General features: G+C 39.8%; 2 protein-coding genes across 2 annotated transcripts in view; both read left to right on the top strand.

Annotated features, from left to right (window-relative positions):
• Positions 1-5,755, top strand: part of enpp1 (ectonucleotide pyrophosphatase/phosphodiesterase 1) — a 47,490-nt gene extending 41,735 nt beyond the window's left edge. The window contains exons 19-23 of the mRNA XM_037685554.1: positions 523-652; positions 2,002-2,076; positions 2,894-3,026; positions 5,216-5,360; positions 5,451-5,755. Coding sequence (XP_037541482.1) covers positions 523-652; positions 2,002-2,076; positions 2,894-3,026; positions 5,216-5,360; positions 5,451-5,630 — 663 coding nt within the window. The 3' untranslated portion in view covers positions 5,631-5,755. The remainder of the gene's footprint in view (positions 1-522; positions 653-2,001; positions 2,077-2,893; positions 3,027-5,215; positions 5,361-5,450) is intronic.
• A 6,462-nt stretch (positions 5,756-12,217) lies between these two features.
• The window catches only part of sytl3 (synaptotagmin-like 3), a 9,598-nt gene continuing 5,671 nt past the window's right edge, over positions 12,218-16,144 (top strand). The window contains exons 1-2 of the mRNA XM_037685553.1: positions 12,218-12,330; positions 12,695-12,904. Coding sequence (XP_037541481.1) covers positions 12,233-12,330; positions 12,695-12,904 — 308 coding nt within the window. The 5' untranslated portion in view covers positions 12,218-12,232. The remainder of the gene's footprint in view (positions 12,331-12,694; positions 12,905-16,144) is intronic.

The following is a 16,144-nucleotide window of genomic DNA, read 5'->3' as shown; positions in this document are numbered from 1 at the left end:
CATATCAGATGTGCTAAAGCAGAGAAACATCTGAAACATGCAGGATAGAGGCCCTCAAGGTTCAGGATTTAGACACCAACAGTTTGCTAAAACTTCTGCTTTTATTGTGGTGGTCACACTTCTTTATGATCAACCAATAAGTTGAATTTGATCAGTAGCTAATGTCTAACCTCCTAAATTGTCTGATAGCTGTTTTTGTTTAATGAATAATTCCATAGTGGAATCTGCTGACTGATATTTATTGATGGTAATTTTAGATCCTGGTGAAGACCCAATCCATTTTGTGTCCTAATACATAAAACTTTAGAACTGAAAGCGTGTGCACAACTTTCTTTTTCCCGTTATTGTAAGAGCTGTTTTATTATAGTGGGGAAGAAGGTCAATAAAACCTCTGCTGTCCATCTGGATGAGTGCAGAAGCTTTGCTGGCCCATGCACAAACAAAACCGAGCCAAGTGGTTTTACGTAACGCTCTGAGTTCTGGTCTCGCTGCTGTCCAGCACTGACTGGTCCGCTCTCTCAGCTCAGCCTCAGAGACTCAAGTCCAGACCAGTGTGTTCGTGCTGACGTCCGCATCGCCTCCTCTGCCAGCCAGCTGTGTCCGCGCTACAGAGGCAACCCGGATCTGACCTTTGGCCTTCTGCACCCGCCCTGTGAGTGTGTAACTGTATATGTGTGTGTTATATAGAGGGTGGGGGGTGGGTGGGGGGGCAGCTTGTTAAATTTATGAGCCACATTCTTGTGCAAAAATCTTCTTCTTTCGGCTTTTCCCTCTTCAGGGGTCGCCACGAGTCATCCTCCTCCATCTCTGTCCTCTGCATTGTGCAAAAACATACCATGAAAGAGTGAACAAAGAAACTTAAAGCAGCCTAAAGTGAAGATGTTTGTGTTTAAAATCAGAAAACTAATCAACATGTTAACATTTAAGACTGTTGGCTGGATTAAAAAAATAAATCATTTTAAACGTTAAACTAAATACCGTATTTTCTGCCGTACACATCGCACTGCTGTATAAGACGCATCCGTTCAAATATGTCTAATAAAGTGGACAAAACATAAATACGTTGCTTCGCCGTATAAGTCTCATCTATTAGTGTCACCGCTGACCACCCGGAAATGTGGGTCCGGTGTTATGCCAAAAAATCGATTGGCTGCCAAATAGCGGCCTCGGAAGCGTACACAGGAGGACTTTAACAAGAATTCAACAAGATCAGCACTTAAAAACAATTATTTTTTGCTCTAAGTTATAGCAAAAGTAAGTCTAAGTTTACTTTAATAAATGCACTTTGACGGTCAAATCAGCTGCATTTCAAAAGCCGATTCCCAGAAGTGGGAGTGCGCATAGGGACGACTCACAGTCCTGCATTTCTTCAAAATTTAACAAGATAAACACGTAAAAAAACATTATTTGTTTGAAATTATAGCAAATGTGTGTCTCAGTTGAACTGTTCCTTAATAAATTTACTTTAATGGTCAAATCAGCTGCATTTCACCTGGGTGGCGCGGCAAACTGCAGCTGATTTGACGTTGGCTCCTGGAGCGAGATGAAGGTGGCTTAGTATGGCAAGCCAAGTGTCTCATTAATAGCCAATTTTACCTATTAATGAGAATCTTGGATTGCCATATTACTCCAGGGCCCTCTAGCAGCTGAAAATGGTAGTGTTCAATATTTTCCTTGTCAGAATTAATGAAATCGTCATATCTCAGCCAAAAAGCGGGTTATAAATCTGGGAATAAAAACATAAATAAATCGCTTCGCTGTATAAGTCGCAGGCATGCAAAAAAACTGCGACTTATATGCCGGAAAATACGGTAATTAAAGAAGAGACACAGAATCAAACGAGTCAATTGAAGTAAGAGCTTTTATTTAGCTCCTCTTTGCTCAGTTTGTACATCTTTGTATATTTCTTTTGACCTTGGTCACATTATTTCACATGCTTACAACATAAAATCAGTGTTTTCAGTCACCCTTTAAAAGATCCCACGCCTGGTTTCTCTACAGATCTGAACGCCAGCGGTCCAGAATCTGACTCTCTCATCGGCACCAACATGGCACCGATGTTCCCCGCATTCAGAAGTGAGTGCTCAATTGTCGATCTTTATATTTTCAGATGATCGCAGATGTGTAAAAGTGAAATGATTAATGTGTGAAAACCTTAAGGGGAGTGGTGCCAAGTTGCTCAATTTGCCCGGCAGAGAGGCCTTAAACCCTCGTCACAGCTGACTCAGGATCAAGTCCCGGCTTGTGACCCTGTTCTTTCTTTCCTCTGAGTCCCTGTCTTGTTTTACTGCACTCAACAAGAAGTAAGAAGTCAGATGTTGAGCAGATTGAAGATGGTTATTAATCAGCTTGTGAAGATAAGGAATTTCCTGAATGTCATCCTGTTTTGTTCTTCTCGGCTGACGCTGAAGGGTTCACGCAGCTGCTGCAGCGTTTAGGCCTCTGCTGCTCTTAAAGCTCATTTTCAGACAGCAGGCTGTAATTATGCATCACTACTCTGATTAAACTTCTCCTGTAAAACACTATTAAAGGTTTCATCAACGGAAAGTTTCCAGAGTCGGTCCTCCTACCGTCCTGTTTCATTGTTACAACCCTCATCAGATGGAGTTGATTTAATAAAACTGTTTAAAGTTTGCGATTTTGTTTTAATTGATGTAATTCATGGATCTAGAGAAAGTTAGGTGGCTTCAAGAAATGTTTAAAAATGTGACTCTAATTTAAACATCAGCTGATATTTGCTGCCTCACAGTGGCTCTTCACTTTTACTGCAGATTGTAGATGGATGACGTGGGCGCTGATTTAACTCTCAAATCCTCTTTTTTTTAACCAGATTAGTCGCATTAGTCATAAGTTTTTGATGGACAACTAAAAGCTTTAATTTGTATTTTCTCAGAGGTCTGGAACCATATCCATCGCGACGTTCTTCTAAGATTTTCACAGGGGCTGAATGGAGTCAACATCATCAGTGGGCCGGTTTTTGATAAAGATTTTGATGGGAAAGTTGATCCACTCACCAAAGTTTCAGCGTAAGAAACCGCCTTCGTCTGTTCATCATTTAGCTTTTAAACATTTGACTGGTTTAGTTAAAGTTTGGCTTAATCCATGTAAGAATGTCTTTTCAAAGAAAAAAAAAAAATCTGGCGAGCGTATTCAGTCTAGAAAATATCCTGATCTTAGAAAACATAAAAAATGACTGTAAGTCTGTTAATTTTACAAACATTCAGCTAAAATTTAGTGTGGTAGTATTTGAAAGTCATTCTCAACACATATTTTTAGAGCTACATTTTGCTTCATTTTGTTTTATTTTATTTTTATTTTTTGGGGACAATCTGATCTGACCTGTGGATTACCCTCTTCAGACAGCTTCCATAGTATTGTGGACTTTGTGCCGGTCCATTGTAGTGAAGAGGGAGCTGAGCTGCAAGGCAAAGCTCTGTTTACTGGTCGGTCTGTGTTCCTACCCTCACCTATGATCACAAATTTTGATTAGTGATTGAAAGATTAAGATCTTGTATACAAGCGGTCAAGGAGTTTTCTCTGCAGAATAGCTGGACTCTTCCTTAGAGATAAGATGAGAAGTTCAGTCATCCAGGAAAGACTCGGAGTAGAACCACTCCTCCTCCACATCCAGAGGAGCAGCAAGGTGGCGATGGTTCAGGCATCTGGTAGAAGATGCCCTCCTGGACGCCTCCCTAGGAAGGTTTTCCAGGAAACTGGGCGCAGACCCTAAGACCCAGGACACACTGGAGAGATTATGTCTTTCAGCTGGTTTGGGAAATCCTCCCAGAAGAGGTGGCTGTGGAAAGAGATGCCAGGGCCTCGATGCTCAAGCTGCTGACCCGGTGACCCAACTCTGGAACAAGTGGAAGGCTGACAGATAAATGAATGGATGGATAGATGGAATCTAATCCAGTCAGAAAAAAATAAATAAATGGTGAAAAGTTTAATGGAAAATGTTTTTTAGTGTTTTTTTTTAAAGCACCTTGGTTGGATTTTTTTTTTTTAATCGTTTCCATTTTACCATCCTTTTCAAATTGAGAGATCTTGTTTTTTTCCATAGAAGCGATCAGATCAGTTTACTTTGTTGTCCCCTGTCGTAGAGCAAAAAGGGGGAATTGGACATACCCTCTGTCTGTTCGTCCACCTGTCTGTGAATGTTGTGAGCGCGATAGCTTGAAAATTAAGTGAGGTACCGGCTTCCCATTTTGGTGTGTGGCCAGCGGCCACGTCTGGGAGTAAGAAACTAATTTGCTATGTCAAAATCCAAGATGGCCACTCGTATTACTCTAGGAACTTGTGCTTAACAGTATAGTTTCCTCAAATGATTGGGGTGGCTGGTGTGGTGGCCAAAGCTTAATCTATGGTAGCCAAGTCCACCATTGGCCACTCTTTGGCTCCACCGTTGCACCTGGTGGTGGATACAATTTCTCCCTCGGCTCACCAGGATCCGTCTGCGCTGAGAAAACACAAAACTACCTCTGTTCTTCTACACAGTGCAACTCCTACCCACATGATTATCTCACACCAAAAACATCCAGATTTATTTGCATTCCCTGTTCAATTCCAGCCCAGAAAAACACTAACGCTTAGCTCTATACCCAGAGACCAGTGACCAAAAAGAGCAACTTCAAGACGAGAGAAAGTTTTAACAGTGTTTATTTACAGGAAGTGAATAATAAACAGTAGGATGTAATTCAGCAGGGAGGGACTGGAACCCTGGAGAGCAAGGACAAGAGTTAATATGGGGCTGTAGATTCTGAAGGATGATTTGATATCCAGTTTGTTTCTTACTGCTGGAAGTCAAGGTTGTCACTGAGGTGAAGGTCCAAGAGTTTCCAGTAGCAAGGAGCAAGGAAGTTCCAGAGAAGTTCATAAACTGGTGGGCAAGTGGTGGAAGACACAGGAGGAACGCAGGAGTCAGTGCTACAACACGTTTAAAATAGAGCTTAGTCTTCACCGATCACAAGGACAAGGCCAGGAACACAAGTACCAGTAGGCAGATAGTGCACCAGCTTCAAATTGAAGTCATCTACTGCCATTTATACGCCTGCAGCTCATTAGGGGAATAGTCCACAGGTGTGAGCTTCTTTGGCGCCACCTGGTGTAGAAAAGCTGCAGGAGAAAAACTGGAACTCCTACAAACACTTGTTTCAAAAACTATCAACATTCACTATTGGCGTACAGTTTGTTCATCTTCAAACTCTGCTGTCTCCAGGAATGAAGCTCCCGTGCCGACACATTTCTTCCTGATCCTGACCAGCTGCCACAACCGGACATTCAGCCCCGTCAACTGTGCGGGCCCGCTTCAGGCCATCTCCTACATCTTGCCCCACAGGCCAGACTACTCGGAGGTTTGCGCTGTGAGTAACACCTCCTCCCACTCCGCCTCCGCCTCCGTTCAAACTCTAACCGCTCACTCGTTTCTCCTCCTGCTTTCTGTTGCTCTTCAGGACGAGTCGGACTTGGCGTTCGTGGACGAGTGGATGAGTTTTCACACCGCTCGGGTTCGAGACGTTGAGATTTTAACGGGTCTCAGCTTCTACCACAGCAGGATATCGGTGGACGAGACGCTACAGCTCAAGACATTTCTACAGACCAGTCACTCGTACAAAAACCCCACGTTCGATTAACGCCTGTCACATGTGAACACGTGTTGTTTGGCACATGTGAAGTTCATAGGATTTTTTTCTATCACCAAAGACGTTATTTTTTTATACAGCTTTGATGCCTATAAAAAGAGCCATCCTGCTCTGTAGCCGGGTGCTTTTATTTTGCTCTACAACTCGATAATTAAAAGATTTTATAATCACTCATCTCAAACTTAAGCTCCAGCCATGTTTTATTTGCTTTTCAGATGTGCGGTGTGTTTAAGTGCAACATTTTTTTTACACAACTATTTAATGTATAACAATGGATTGGTCCCTGATCGTGTTTTTAGATCACCAAAGATTTCCATCCGTTTTGCTGAAAGACTTTTTATTTCCTCACACTTTGAAGTGGAAGATTTTTTTTTTTAAGGACAAATGTAAGTTTTGTTAATGCCAAATGTTGTGTTTAGTATTTTTATGCTTATTTTCTATTAATACAGATGGAAGTATTTTGGAAATTGCTTAACGATATTTCAGTTTTTCTTGTGTGTGTGAGTTGTGTGTTTATCTCAGATGTGTGGATGGATGTTTAAATCAAAACTTTGGAAGAAAATGAAAAGGGGATCCAGTTTTGTAAATTTTACGAAGTTCTTTAATATAAAAAAAACTCACAGATCTTTTGGCGTAAACTTAATATTTAACGTGTTAACCATGCTTCCTTTTTGTTCAGAAACATGTTGCTGTAGAAAACCACAAGAAAATGACCTCAAACTTTCCAGTAGATTTCGAGTTGGTTGCAGTTCACAGCTCGTGCCACTAGATGGCAACAAATCCCGACTGAAACTTGTATTTCGCTGAAATTTACCAAAACTTTTTTCCTTTCATGTGTTCAATTTTAATTTGATCACTGTGTGAATTACATAAGCTCATAATTTAGTTTTAATTTTCTTACAAATATATAAAAAAAATTATTGAGGAGAGATGATTTCATTGAATCAAGTCATTTAAGAGCATGTACATGTGTTAACATGAGAACTAATGTGTAATAAAGAAGAGCGGGGGTTGAGTTGTTTAAAAAGTAGTAATAATGAAAATATAATTTGAGGGAATATCTTTAATGCTGTATTAAAAATGTAAACTATTAATGTAGTTTTATTTATGTTAGATAAGGTTATTTTTTAGATGAGGTTAATTTTTTTTAAATCACTAAAATTGCATTCATTTTAAATTGAGATTTAAGGGTATTCCCTTCTTGAGGTTTTTGTGTGTGTGTGTGTTTTAGACGAAACGATAACTTCCCCCTTTATACACATGTAGTGTACTGTGCAAAAATCTTGAGCAGTTCCTTCTTTCTTTTGTACATTCCTCTGAGGAGCCAGGCTGTTTTCTGTAATCTTTCTGTAACCCTAAAAGGGTTTTGATTCAAGTTCTTCAGGCTTTTTTGAAACGTTTTCAAAGTTTTGCTGCTTTTTCATGTGTCCCAATGTCAGTGGAATATTTTTCTACTTCTCTGATGTAACACTGACCTGTAAGACTTTCAGGCTTAAAGAAGATCCAAAACTCAAATCATTAAAATAGATGATTTAAACTGGATCTTTTGGCAGTAGGTTTCTGTCACCCACACATTTGTTCTAATTTTTTCTTTAGTTGAATCTGTGCAAACTACCAAAATAACAGTTTGACACAAACGAAGCAGCTTTTAGCTGCAACCAGACGCATCCTTAAGCGCTGTCTGCTGAAAATGTGATGAACAGCTGGAGTAAAGTGTCTCTCAGGTCCTGATGGTTGTAAATGTCTGTTTTTACCCAAAAGTTTCATCCAGTAATTCATCCAAACCTGTTACTGCCTGTGTGTTGCCATGTATTGTCCTTTTCTCAGTGTTTTCAGCAGATGCGGTTGAAACCGTTTCATCTAAAGTCTTTTATACACAGACCTGGTGACTTGTTTTCTGTATTTTCAACCACATATAGGCCTAATAGTATCAGGTTCTGATGTGGATGCACTGTCTTCACACTTAGGGGATTTTATTTTCACGTTGAGGCACAACCAACCATCCTGCAGTTGCTCTGCGAACCACCACCAGATTGCAACAGAAAGTATGAAGAAATGGATGGAGGAAGCACTGCTCTAAACATTAAAATCTGCCACTTCCTCCAGCTGACCAGTGCAGCGGGGCAGAAACCCTGAAGGTAAGAAGGTGCACCTTGCTGCTCTAAGTCTCATCGACGCTGTGACTTTCGTCTACTGGAGCAAAAATGGCCTCGTTTTGCTTTGCATTATTGTCATAAGTGCAGTTCTCACAGATCAGATTGAGTGTTTCTAAATACGTATTTGCTCAGGTCTCAGTTGTGTTCGTTGAGATTACTGAGTAAATGTTGCTGCAACCATGTTCTGTTATTAGGTATTTCTTCATGTTGAGGGAAAGTTTCCTTTAATCCACTGTCTTTTACTTCATAGCATGCTAAAACAGCAATCTTAATACTATTTAAAGAACAAACTGAACGTTTAGTCTTCTGTTTTTTGGTCAAGTTATAGACATTTTGCCAACAAATCCATGCTTTAATGTAATTCTTGACTGAAGGTTTGCAAGCGTGTTACTGTCTTAATCTTGGCTGATGTATTTTCAACTGATGTAAATTAAAATAAAACGTCAGAAAGAAAATTGAACTGTTTGAGCCATATTGTGGTTAAATATATAATTTCCTGCAAAACAAATTTGCAGACTTCATATTGCATTTGCATGTAGAGGAGCAGGTCACAGGTCAGTTTGCAGGTCTTCTTTAAAGTAAGAGAAGGTGAGTTTTTCTTACAGGTTTCCTCGTGGAGGATGTGACAGTCTGTGAGTTCACCTTCATACTCAGTTCTTCCAGGAAACGACGGCTGCTGAGCATGTGAGAGAATCTATTCTCATGAGGTTGTCATATTTAGATTCTTCTGCAACCAGTCGGGTATCTCTTACTGTCACTGATGTGGTGGGATGACTCGCTCTCTTCTCGGATGTGAACCTAGCGACCACTAAACCTCAGACAACCTGAACCATTCGAGTCTTTCACAGGAGCCGCCTGGCCCCTTTCCTTGCTGATCTTTACGATGAAGAGGATGCCCACCAGCTGAGTCCCTCCTGTTTTCTGCAGGCTTCTTGGCAGCTCTGGTCAGTAACCAGCTCAGGCTCTTATCTGCAAACACAGGCCGACACCGGCCTTATCAACAGCTTTCAGCGCTCCACGGTTTGGATGCTGCTTGTTGTAGGAACATGAAGGAACAGACTGACATTCGAAAGGAACAGGTCAAATCTTCTGTGGACATGCTGTGAACAGTTATCATATTACCTGATGTAGATAGCTCTAAACCATTTCAGTTAGGAGTAAAAAAACATTTCTTTCTAAGCAGATCAGCTAAAAAAAACAAAGAATTTAAGTGGCTGTAGCTGAGTCACAGCTAAAGGACAGCCTACACAGAAATGGCTATAACTCTGTCAGTTTTATGGATATTTTGCTAAAAAAAATTGATGTGGAAGCAGTTGAAAAGTATTCACAGCACATACTCTGAGCATAGTGTCTCAATCTGTCGCATGATAGTAAAACTTTGACATGAATGATGGTTGGTGATATACAGTAGTTGTAAAGTTTCAGCAGGAAAACTATAATATTTCTGCTGTAACAACCACATAACGACAACAAATAAAAATTATGATTTTTAAAAACTAAATAAATCCACTTTAGTCTTATTTCAGCCTAGCCTTCAGTTCTTTATTCAATGAACTATCTACAACAGATAAGATATTAATTAGTCATAACTTTTTATAGACCCTCACGTTAAAATAACTGAACTATCCCTTTAAGGTATACATTTATTGGTTTTAATATTATTACTGATAAAACACAAGAGCCCACAAATTCGTATAGTTTATTTATTATGGCCACTTGGTTGTTTTATTTCCTGTCAAATAAATCTGAAAAACACTCCTACTTACGGTAATTTTTCTTTAAGACATCAAAGGAAGATGTTTGTTTTACTTGAAACATCTGTAAAACATCTGGATAGCTTTCAGTTTTTAATAATAAGCTCAAAGGTCTAAATGTTTCTGAACTGATAACAAGCGTTGTTGCTCACCTCTGAGATGATTTAGTTTAGAGGTTTAAAGGTTTCCTCACCATCCGTCTGATTGTTGCGTCACGTGTTCAGAGTGGCTCCACCTTCGGCTCATGTTAGCTGCATGTTTCCAATTACTGTCTCGTTAAAAGGTCCAGATGTGCCTGAGGCCAGGTGCTTCAGCAGAGCACGCAACCTTTTCCATCTGATTTGTGCCAGGAATTATCCTAGACCCATGAGTACCCACAGACACAAAACTTGGCAATTCTGCTGCTAATGTCTCCCTGCAAACAAAACACAAGGACATCCAACTATCATCCAACCATCCATCTATCATCCATCCATCCATCATCATCCATCATCATCCATCCATCCATCTATCATCATCTATCATCCATCAACCCATCCATCCATCATCCATCCATTCATTGTCAATCCATCCAACCATCACCCATCCATCCATCATCGATACATTGTCAATCCATCCAGCCATCCACCCATCATTCATTCATTCATCCATTTGTGATCCAACCAACCATCCATCCATCCATTGTCCATCCATCCATCATCCATCATTCATCTATCTATCATTAATTCATCACCCATCTGTCTATCATCATCCATCCATTGTCATTCCATTCATCCATCCATTCATCATCCAACCATCCATTGTGAATCCATCCATCATCCATCTGTCATCTATCATCCATCTGTCCATCAAACCATCCATCGATCCATCCATCATCCATCTATTATACTTACACAAATACCTGTACATACATGTATACATACATACATACTCATCTATCCATCCAACCATTCATCCATGCACTGGCCCCTCCTTGGTGGCACACCTGCAGGCTGGGAGACAAACCTGTGACCTTCTCGCTTTGTGGTGACTAATCTCTACTCCACCATGCAGCTTCTCAATCTAATCAAAGTATTGAAAAAGTCTTTTAGGCAGGGTTTTGTTAATTTCCTTCATTAACTTATAAAAAGCAGGTAATCACATGAGCGATGGGAACTGTGATGAGATGTTTCTATTGAATTGTGTTCAGTCCCAGGGTAACCCCATCTATGGTGGGTTTCCGGCAGTTAAACTGGGTGACATCAGCCACTCTTTTTTAGCCTGCAAGTCAAATCATCTGAGCTGTCGTCACACATAGCTGCTCTGCTCTTCGTGAGTTTGTAGACCTGACAGCAGCTTTTCACAGACCACAGTGAGATTTCATGACTCATTTAGTTTCTATGTTTGGTTTTCAGCTTTTGTATCTTGTTCTGTAGTAACGTTTTTGCCACAGTTCATTCTCCTGGTCTTCTGCTCACCTTCCACACCAGGGATTTGTTGCTGTTTATCATGACTTCCTTGCTGTTCTTGCAGGCTGTTTCTTTTGGGCTCACTTTGTGTCTGGTTCAGTTTTATCACTGTCCACTGCTTTCGCCTGCGTCCGTGTGCTCATGTGTCTCTTAGCAAAATACCTCATGAACCAACAGACAGACTTTTATGAAACTTTCAAAAAGCAATCACTGGATGAACGTGCATGAGTCATTAACTGTCGGAGTTAACTCATTTTAAGATTTCCGCCACAACTACCGTAATTAAACACAAAAAAAGGCTACAACTCTGTCCGTTTTAGAAATGTTGAGCTGAAAGTTGATGTGGTATTTGCTGAACGTTGCTCACAACACATACTCAACAACTCATGTGAGCTACTGCAACATCACCTGAGATTACACAAAACTCGTTTTCCAGATTTGACCCAAAACGATTTGTGATATATTCCTTTAAGGAATGCAAGACTTTCGCTTTGTCTCCTTTATTTGATTTATATTTTGTGCATCCTCTTCAATTTACTTCTTGTTTCAGTCTTGTTTACAGTTTTGTGCCCTCCATCCGCAGGACAGAAAGCTCTTTTCAGGTCAAAAATTTCACATTTTTCAAGATTAAGCATCTGAGTCTGATTTCCCAAAAAAAGAAGAAAAACTAAAACTAGGTCAGCGACAGACGTCAGTCATCAATAATGCATCTGCTGGCATTTGGTTTGTTCTGCGGCCATCGCTGAAGCGCCGCTGCAAGCCCTGCAGCTGAAGCTTCAGCAGGAAGCAGATTGAATTCTGTTAAAAGGAATGACTTGTGATGCAAACACAGCAGAGCTCTGAGAGGAAGTCTGCAACGTGAGAGGAAACCAAAATAACTCATCTGATTGTGGGCTGCTGAGGGTCTGAAATTACTCTGAAGACACTTGTGTGACCAGAAGGAGAGCTTTAGTTATGATAACTTCAGAGGAAGAAAGTTTCTGCTTATGTTTAGATAAAAGGTGCATTAAAGTCGTCTAAGTGTGAAATAAGGGTTATATCTGGACTTTTAACTGCCCTTTGCAATCTGCCTTTATTAGATCTATCAGCTCCAGAAGACAAACGAGGAGGTCTGAGGGTGGGTCCAATCAGGAGGAGGGTTAAAGAGGACGAAGAGGAGGAGGAGGCGACAGAACAAAACGAAGACAGAGGAGCAGACGGCAGAACAGATGAGGAGAGGAGAAGCAGCTTTAAAGATGGATTTAGGTTCCCTTCAAATCCTGGAGAGAGAAATAGTCCTGGAGGTTCTTTGGAGAGACAAACAGCTGAGGACAGTCGAAGAGGACAGGATCAGGTGAGACGATTCATGCTGGATCACTGCAGGAATCCGACAGAACTGTCTGTTTTTATATGATCCTGCCAGTTTGAATAAAATCATCATTTTAATCAAAATAAGCTTTTTTTTAACAGCAGGATGTAAAGATTAATTTCTCTCTTTCAGAGTCAAACTTTACATTTGAAGTGACTGAATTTCTAATAAATAGCCTATGAGAAAATATACAAGTTTGTATTTTTATTTAAAAGCAGATTTTTTTTTTGCTGAAGATGAAAAGAAAAAATATATACATATTATTTTTTTTAACTAAAATGTGCTTTCAAGTTTTCTCCTGTTGTGATGATCAAAACAAGGCCTGTGCTCCTCCTGTCTCAATCTTCAGGAGGATGAAGTGTGAGCTGCAGGAGCAGCGGAGGAAGGGTGCGAAGAGTTATGCCCGGCAGTACGGGGAGCGAACCTGCGCCCGCTGCCAGAGGCCCCTGGGGAAGTTCTGGAACAAGGGCGCAGTGTGTCGAGGCTGCAGCCACCGCATCTGCAGCAGGTGCAGGGTGGGAGCAGCAGACTGGAAGTGCACGCTGTGCCACGCGTACAGGTAAAGATGTGCAGCCAGGAAGATGAAAACTGAGGGGACTCAATCACAGCATGGGAACCGTGAACACTTTCACTTTGACTTACAGTCTGAACAGGGATTGTTGTGACCTGGTTATTAGAGTAGGGATTCAACACGAAGTCTTACAGATTATAATTTTTTTAATCCATTCATACGGGGAGTGGTGGTGCAGAGGTTAGAGAAGATGGGCCTGTGATTGGAAGGTCGCCAGTTCGACTCCCTGGATGGACAAGATCAAAATGTGCGTGGGAAAGGTGAAACTCCCACACCAGTCTCCACCCTCATTTGCCCCACTCTGGGCCCTTGAGCAAGGCCCTTAACCCTCATCATCTGCTCCCTCGGGCGCCCTAGATAGCAGCTCTCTGCTCCACACAGAGGGCTGTGGTAGCTCGGTGGTTTGTGGTTGTGTCAGGAAGAGCATACAGCGTAAAAATAATTGCCAAGTCTTCACATGAGTTAGTTCGCTGTGGTGACTCCTGAGGAAGGGAGCAGCTGAAAGAAGAAAATAAATGTACCTTTGTTATTTTTCTTATCGCCTCTTCTCACATCTGAGTCCTTTATAGGCCTGTCATGATAAAAATTTTACTGGGCAATTAATTGTCTCAGAAATTATTGCGATAAAGGATAATTATTTTTTTTAAATTTGACAATAATCAGTAATTACTGTCAAATTTAAGAATAAATGTTGATTTGTTTTGCATGTAGTACCTTTTTTGACCACCGGATAGCAGTATAAGACAGTTTGAACAGAAGGATGGATAGTGAGGGAGCGAGCAGCGTGCCTCTTTAAGAAAAATGGGAGGGAAGCCCCTTGACGTGACATGGGCTGTTTCTTCATCCATTTTTTCAGTTCTCAAAATGGCAGACACTCGGTGTGGTTTGAGCTCTTTATCATAGCATTTTTCACACAAAGCTTTTGATAAAAAATCAGTAAACAAGTTCTCAGTTTCTTTTTACAGAGAAAAACAACTTTTTAGATGAAGACACGAGTTTCAACTGTGAATTTTGGAGCTTAGACAAGACGAAGGTTTTTTCCAAGTTTGACCTGTTAGCTTAGCTCGTAGCTTAGCTTATCAGCTTAGCTGCTGTTAACGATCCAAAAACACAATTTTGGACGGTTAAAATGGATTTTAAAGAGAACAGAGAAAGGGAGGGGTCGGTGAAGAGCACCGGAGTTGAGCCTTTTGTCATCCAGTGTCTTCGGTAGAAAGCGAGAGACACGAAGAAATGCTAAATCCAATAAATGAAAATGAGGTCGATAGTTTTCATCTATCGTGTGATTAATTGATTTATTGTTTATTGCGACAGGCCTAGCTCTTTTAGGATCCAAGCAGAGGAGCTGAGTCTTCAGAATCAACACTTCAGCTGTAATAGTTGATGCTCTAAAAACAAATATCTTAACAATCAGACAAGGTACCTGACCACTGCCTCCTTGCTTCTGGACATGTTACCAGTTTCCATTCCCTTCAAACTAACATGAAACTAAGGTTAAACTCCTGAAAATGTTGATAAAGTAAATTCATTACGTTAAAATTCTGGATCAACATTCTAAACTATAAAACTCTGGTGTAAACCGTGTAAACGTACATCATACATCCATTCTGTCAGCTGGAAAAGATGCAAATAAACATGTTTATAGTCATTTCCCGCTCAAAATATCTGAAATCTGTTTTAAAAAGTAAGAAATGCCCATGACATCAAATTTTGTAATCAATATGAACGTATTTGTGCAAAGACAAAATTAATTACGTATTGCCACAAAAACAAAACCATACCTCTGAGATGACCAGTTGTTGAGCTATTCATATGTGCAGCAACAGGAAGTGATGTCAAAGAGGAACACCTGCATGTAAACGGAGCGTTGCTACACCGGTTAACAACACAGATGGTAGAGAAGAATTGGATGGGGTTTTGGGCGACTGAGTCACTATCAGAGAGAGAGATGAAGAAAATAATATTGTTTAAACAAACAAAGACCAGAGACTTCCCCTTTTTTAAAGAGTTCCCCTTTGTTGTCACTTCCTGTTTCACTTTGGCTGCACCAAGTTCAAAAGAAAATCCCATTTATGTGATAAAATGTCTTAAATAAGATGTTTTCTTCCACTTTTTTTATTTGGAGGATATGCATGTCACAGGCCCTTTAAGAAGCATTACAATAAATTAATACTTTCACAAATCCAGATTAAGATGTGTGATATACATTATGACACAAAACAAATCAACCTGAAACGGTGATATAATATGATCCAAAACTATAAAATACAGTGTGGTTCAGGGGCATTCACGGTGACAAAACTGTTTTAAACAATGTTGTTTTTTGGGAAACCAACAACTGAAAAAAGTGTCGAACAATACAACACAAAATGATACAACAGATAACGCTATAAAATACTTCTATAAAAATGATACAAGATAGTAAGACAGAATAGGCTATACAGTACAGTGTAAAACAGTGGTGGCTGTTCAATAGAGGGCACTAGGGTGCCGCCCCACCACTCACACCACTCACCATATTACCTTGAAGACAAAAAAAAAAATTAAATAAAAATTAAATTATAAAATTAAACTATTTTGAAAAATATGTATATATTTTGTTAGTTGTGTAAGATAAATATTTTATAGTTAATGATGAGTAAAGTTGTTCCTTTCAAAAACATTGTTGCTGCTTGATGATGTATTTCCACCCTGGAGGCGTTATATTCTTTGCCCATAGACTCTTGTTAAAAGTTGTACATGCACCATTAGCTCCTCTTCATTACAAAATATAGGGGTATTGTAGGCGCAACTTCCTGCGCCCAGAGTTCACATGCACAGTATGGATCGTCTTCCGGTCCCGGAACAGATCGTGCAATGACACTTTTATTTTTTGTTTGTTTTTTGTTTTTAGCAAATGGCAAATATACAAAACAAAAAAATAATAAAATGAATGAAGTATATAAAAGAACACAGCACTTACATGAACAAACAACCAGGGGTGTTAATTAGACAAATGCATGCAAAGATTTATATATAGAAATTGTCCTGAAGGCCTTTTTGTTGGTAGAGTCTGTTATTGATTTAACATATAGTATAATATATAGTATATATATATATATATATATATATATAGATATATAGATATATAGATAGATAGATAGATAGATAGATAGATAGATAGATAGATAGATAGATAGATAGATAGATAGATAGATAGATAGATAGATAGATAGATAGATAGATAGA

The sequence above is a fragment of the Nematolebias whitei genome, chromosome 12, assembly GCF_014905685.2.
Source record: "Nematolebias whitei isolate Nwh7 chromosome 12, NemWhi1, whole genome shotgun sequence".
In the NCBI taxonomy this organism is placed as follows: Eukaryota; Metazoa; Chordata; class Actinopteri; order Cyprinodontiformes; family Rivulidae; genus Nematolebias; species Nematolebias whitei.
Note: the sequence above shows the minus strand (reverse complement) of the source record. Positions and strands in the feature narration are given on the sequence as shown.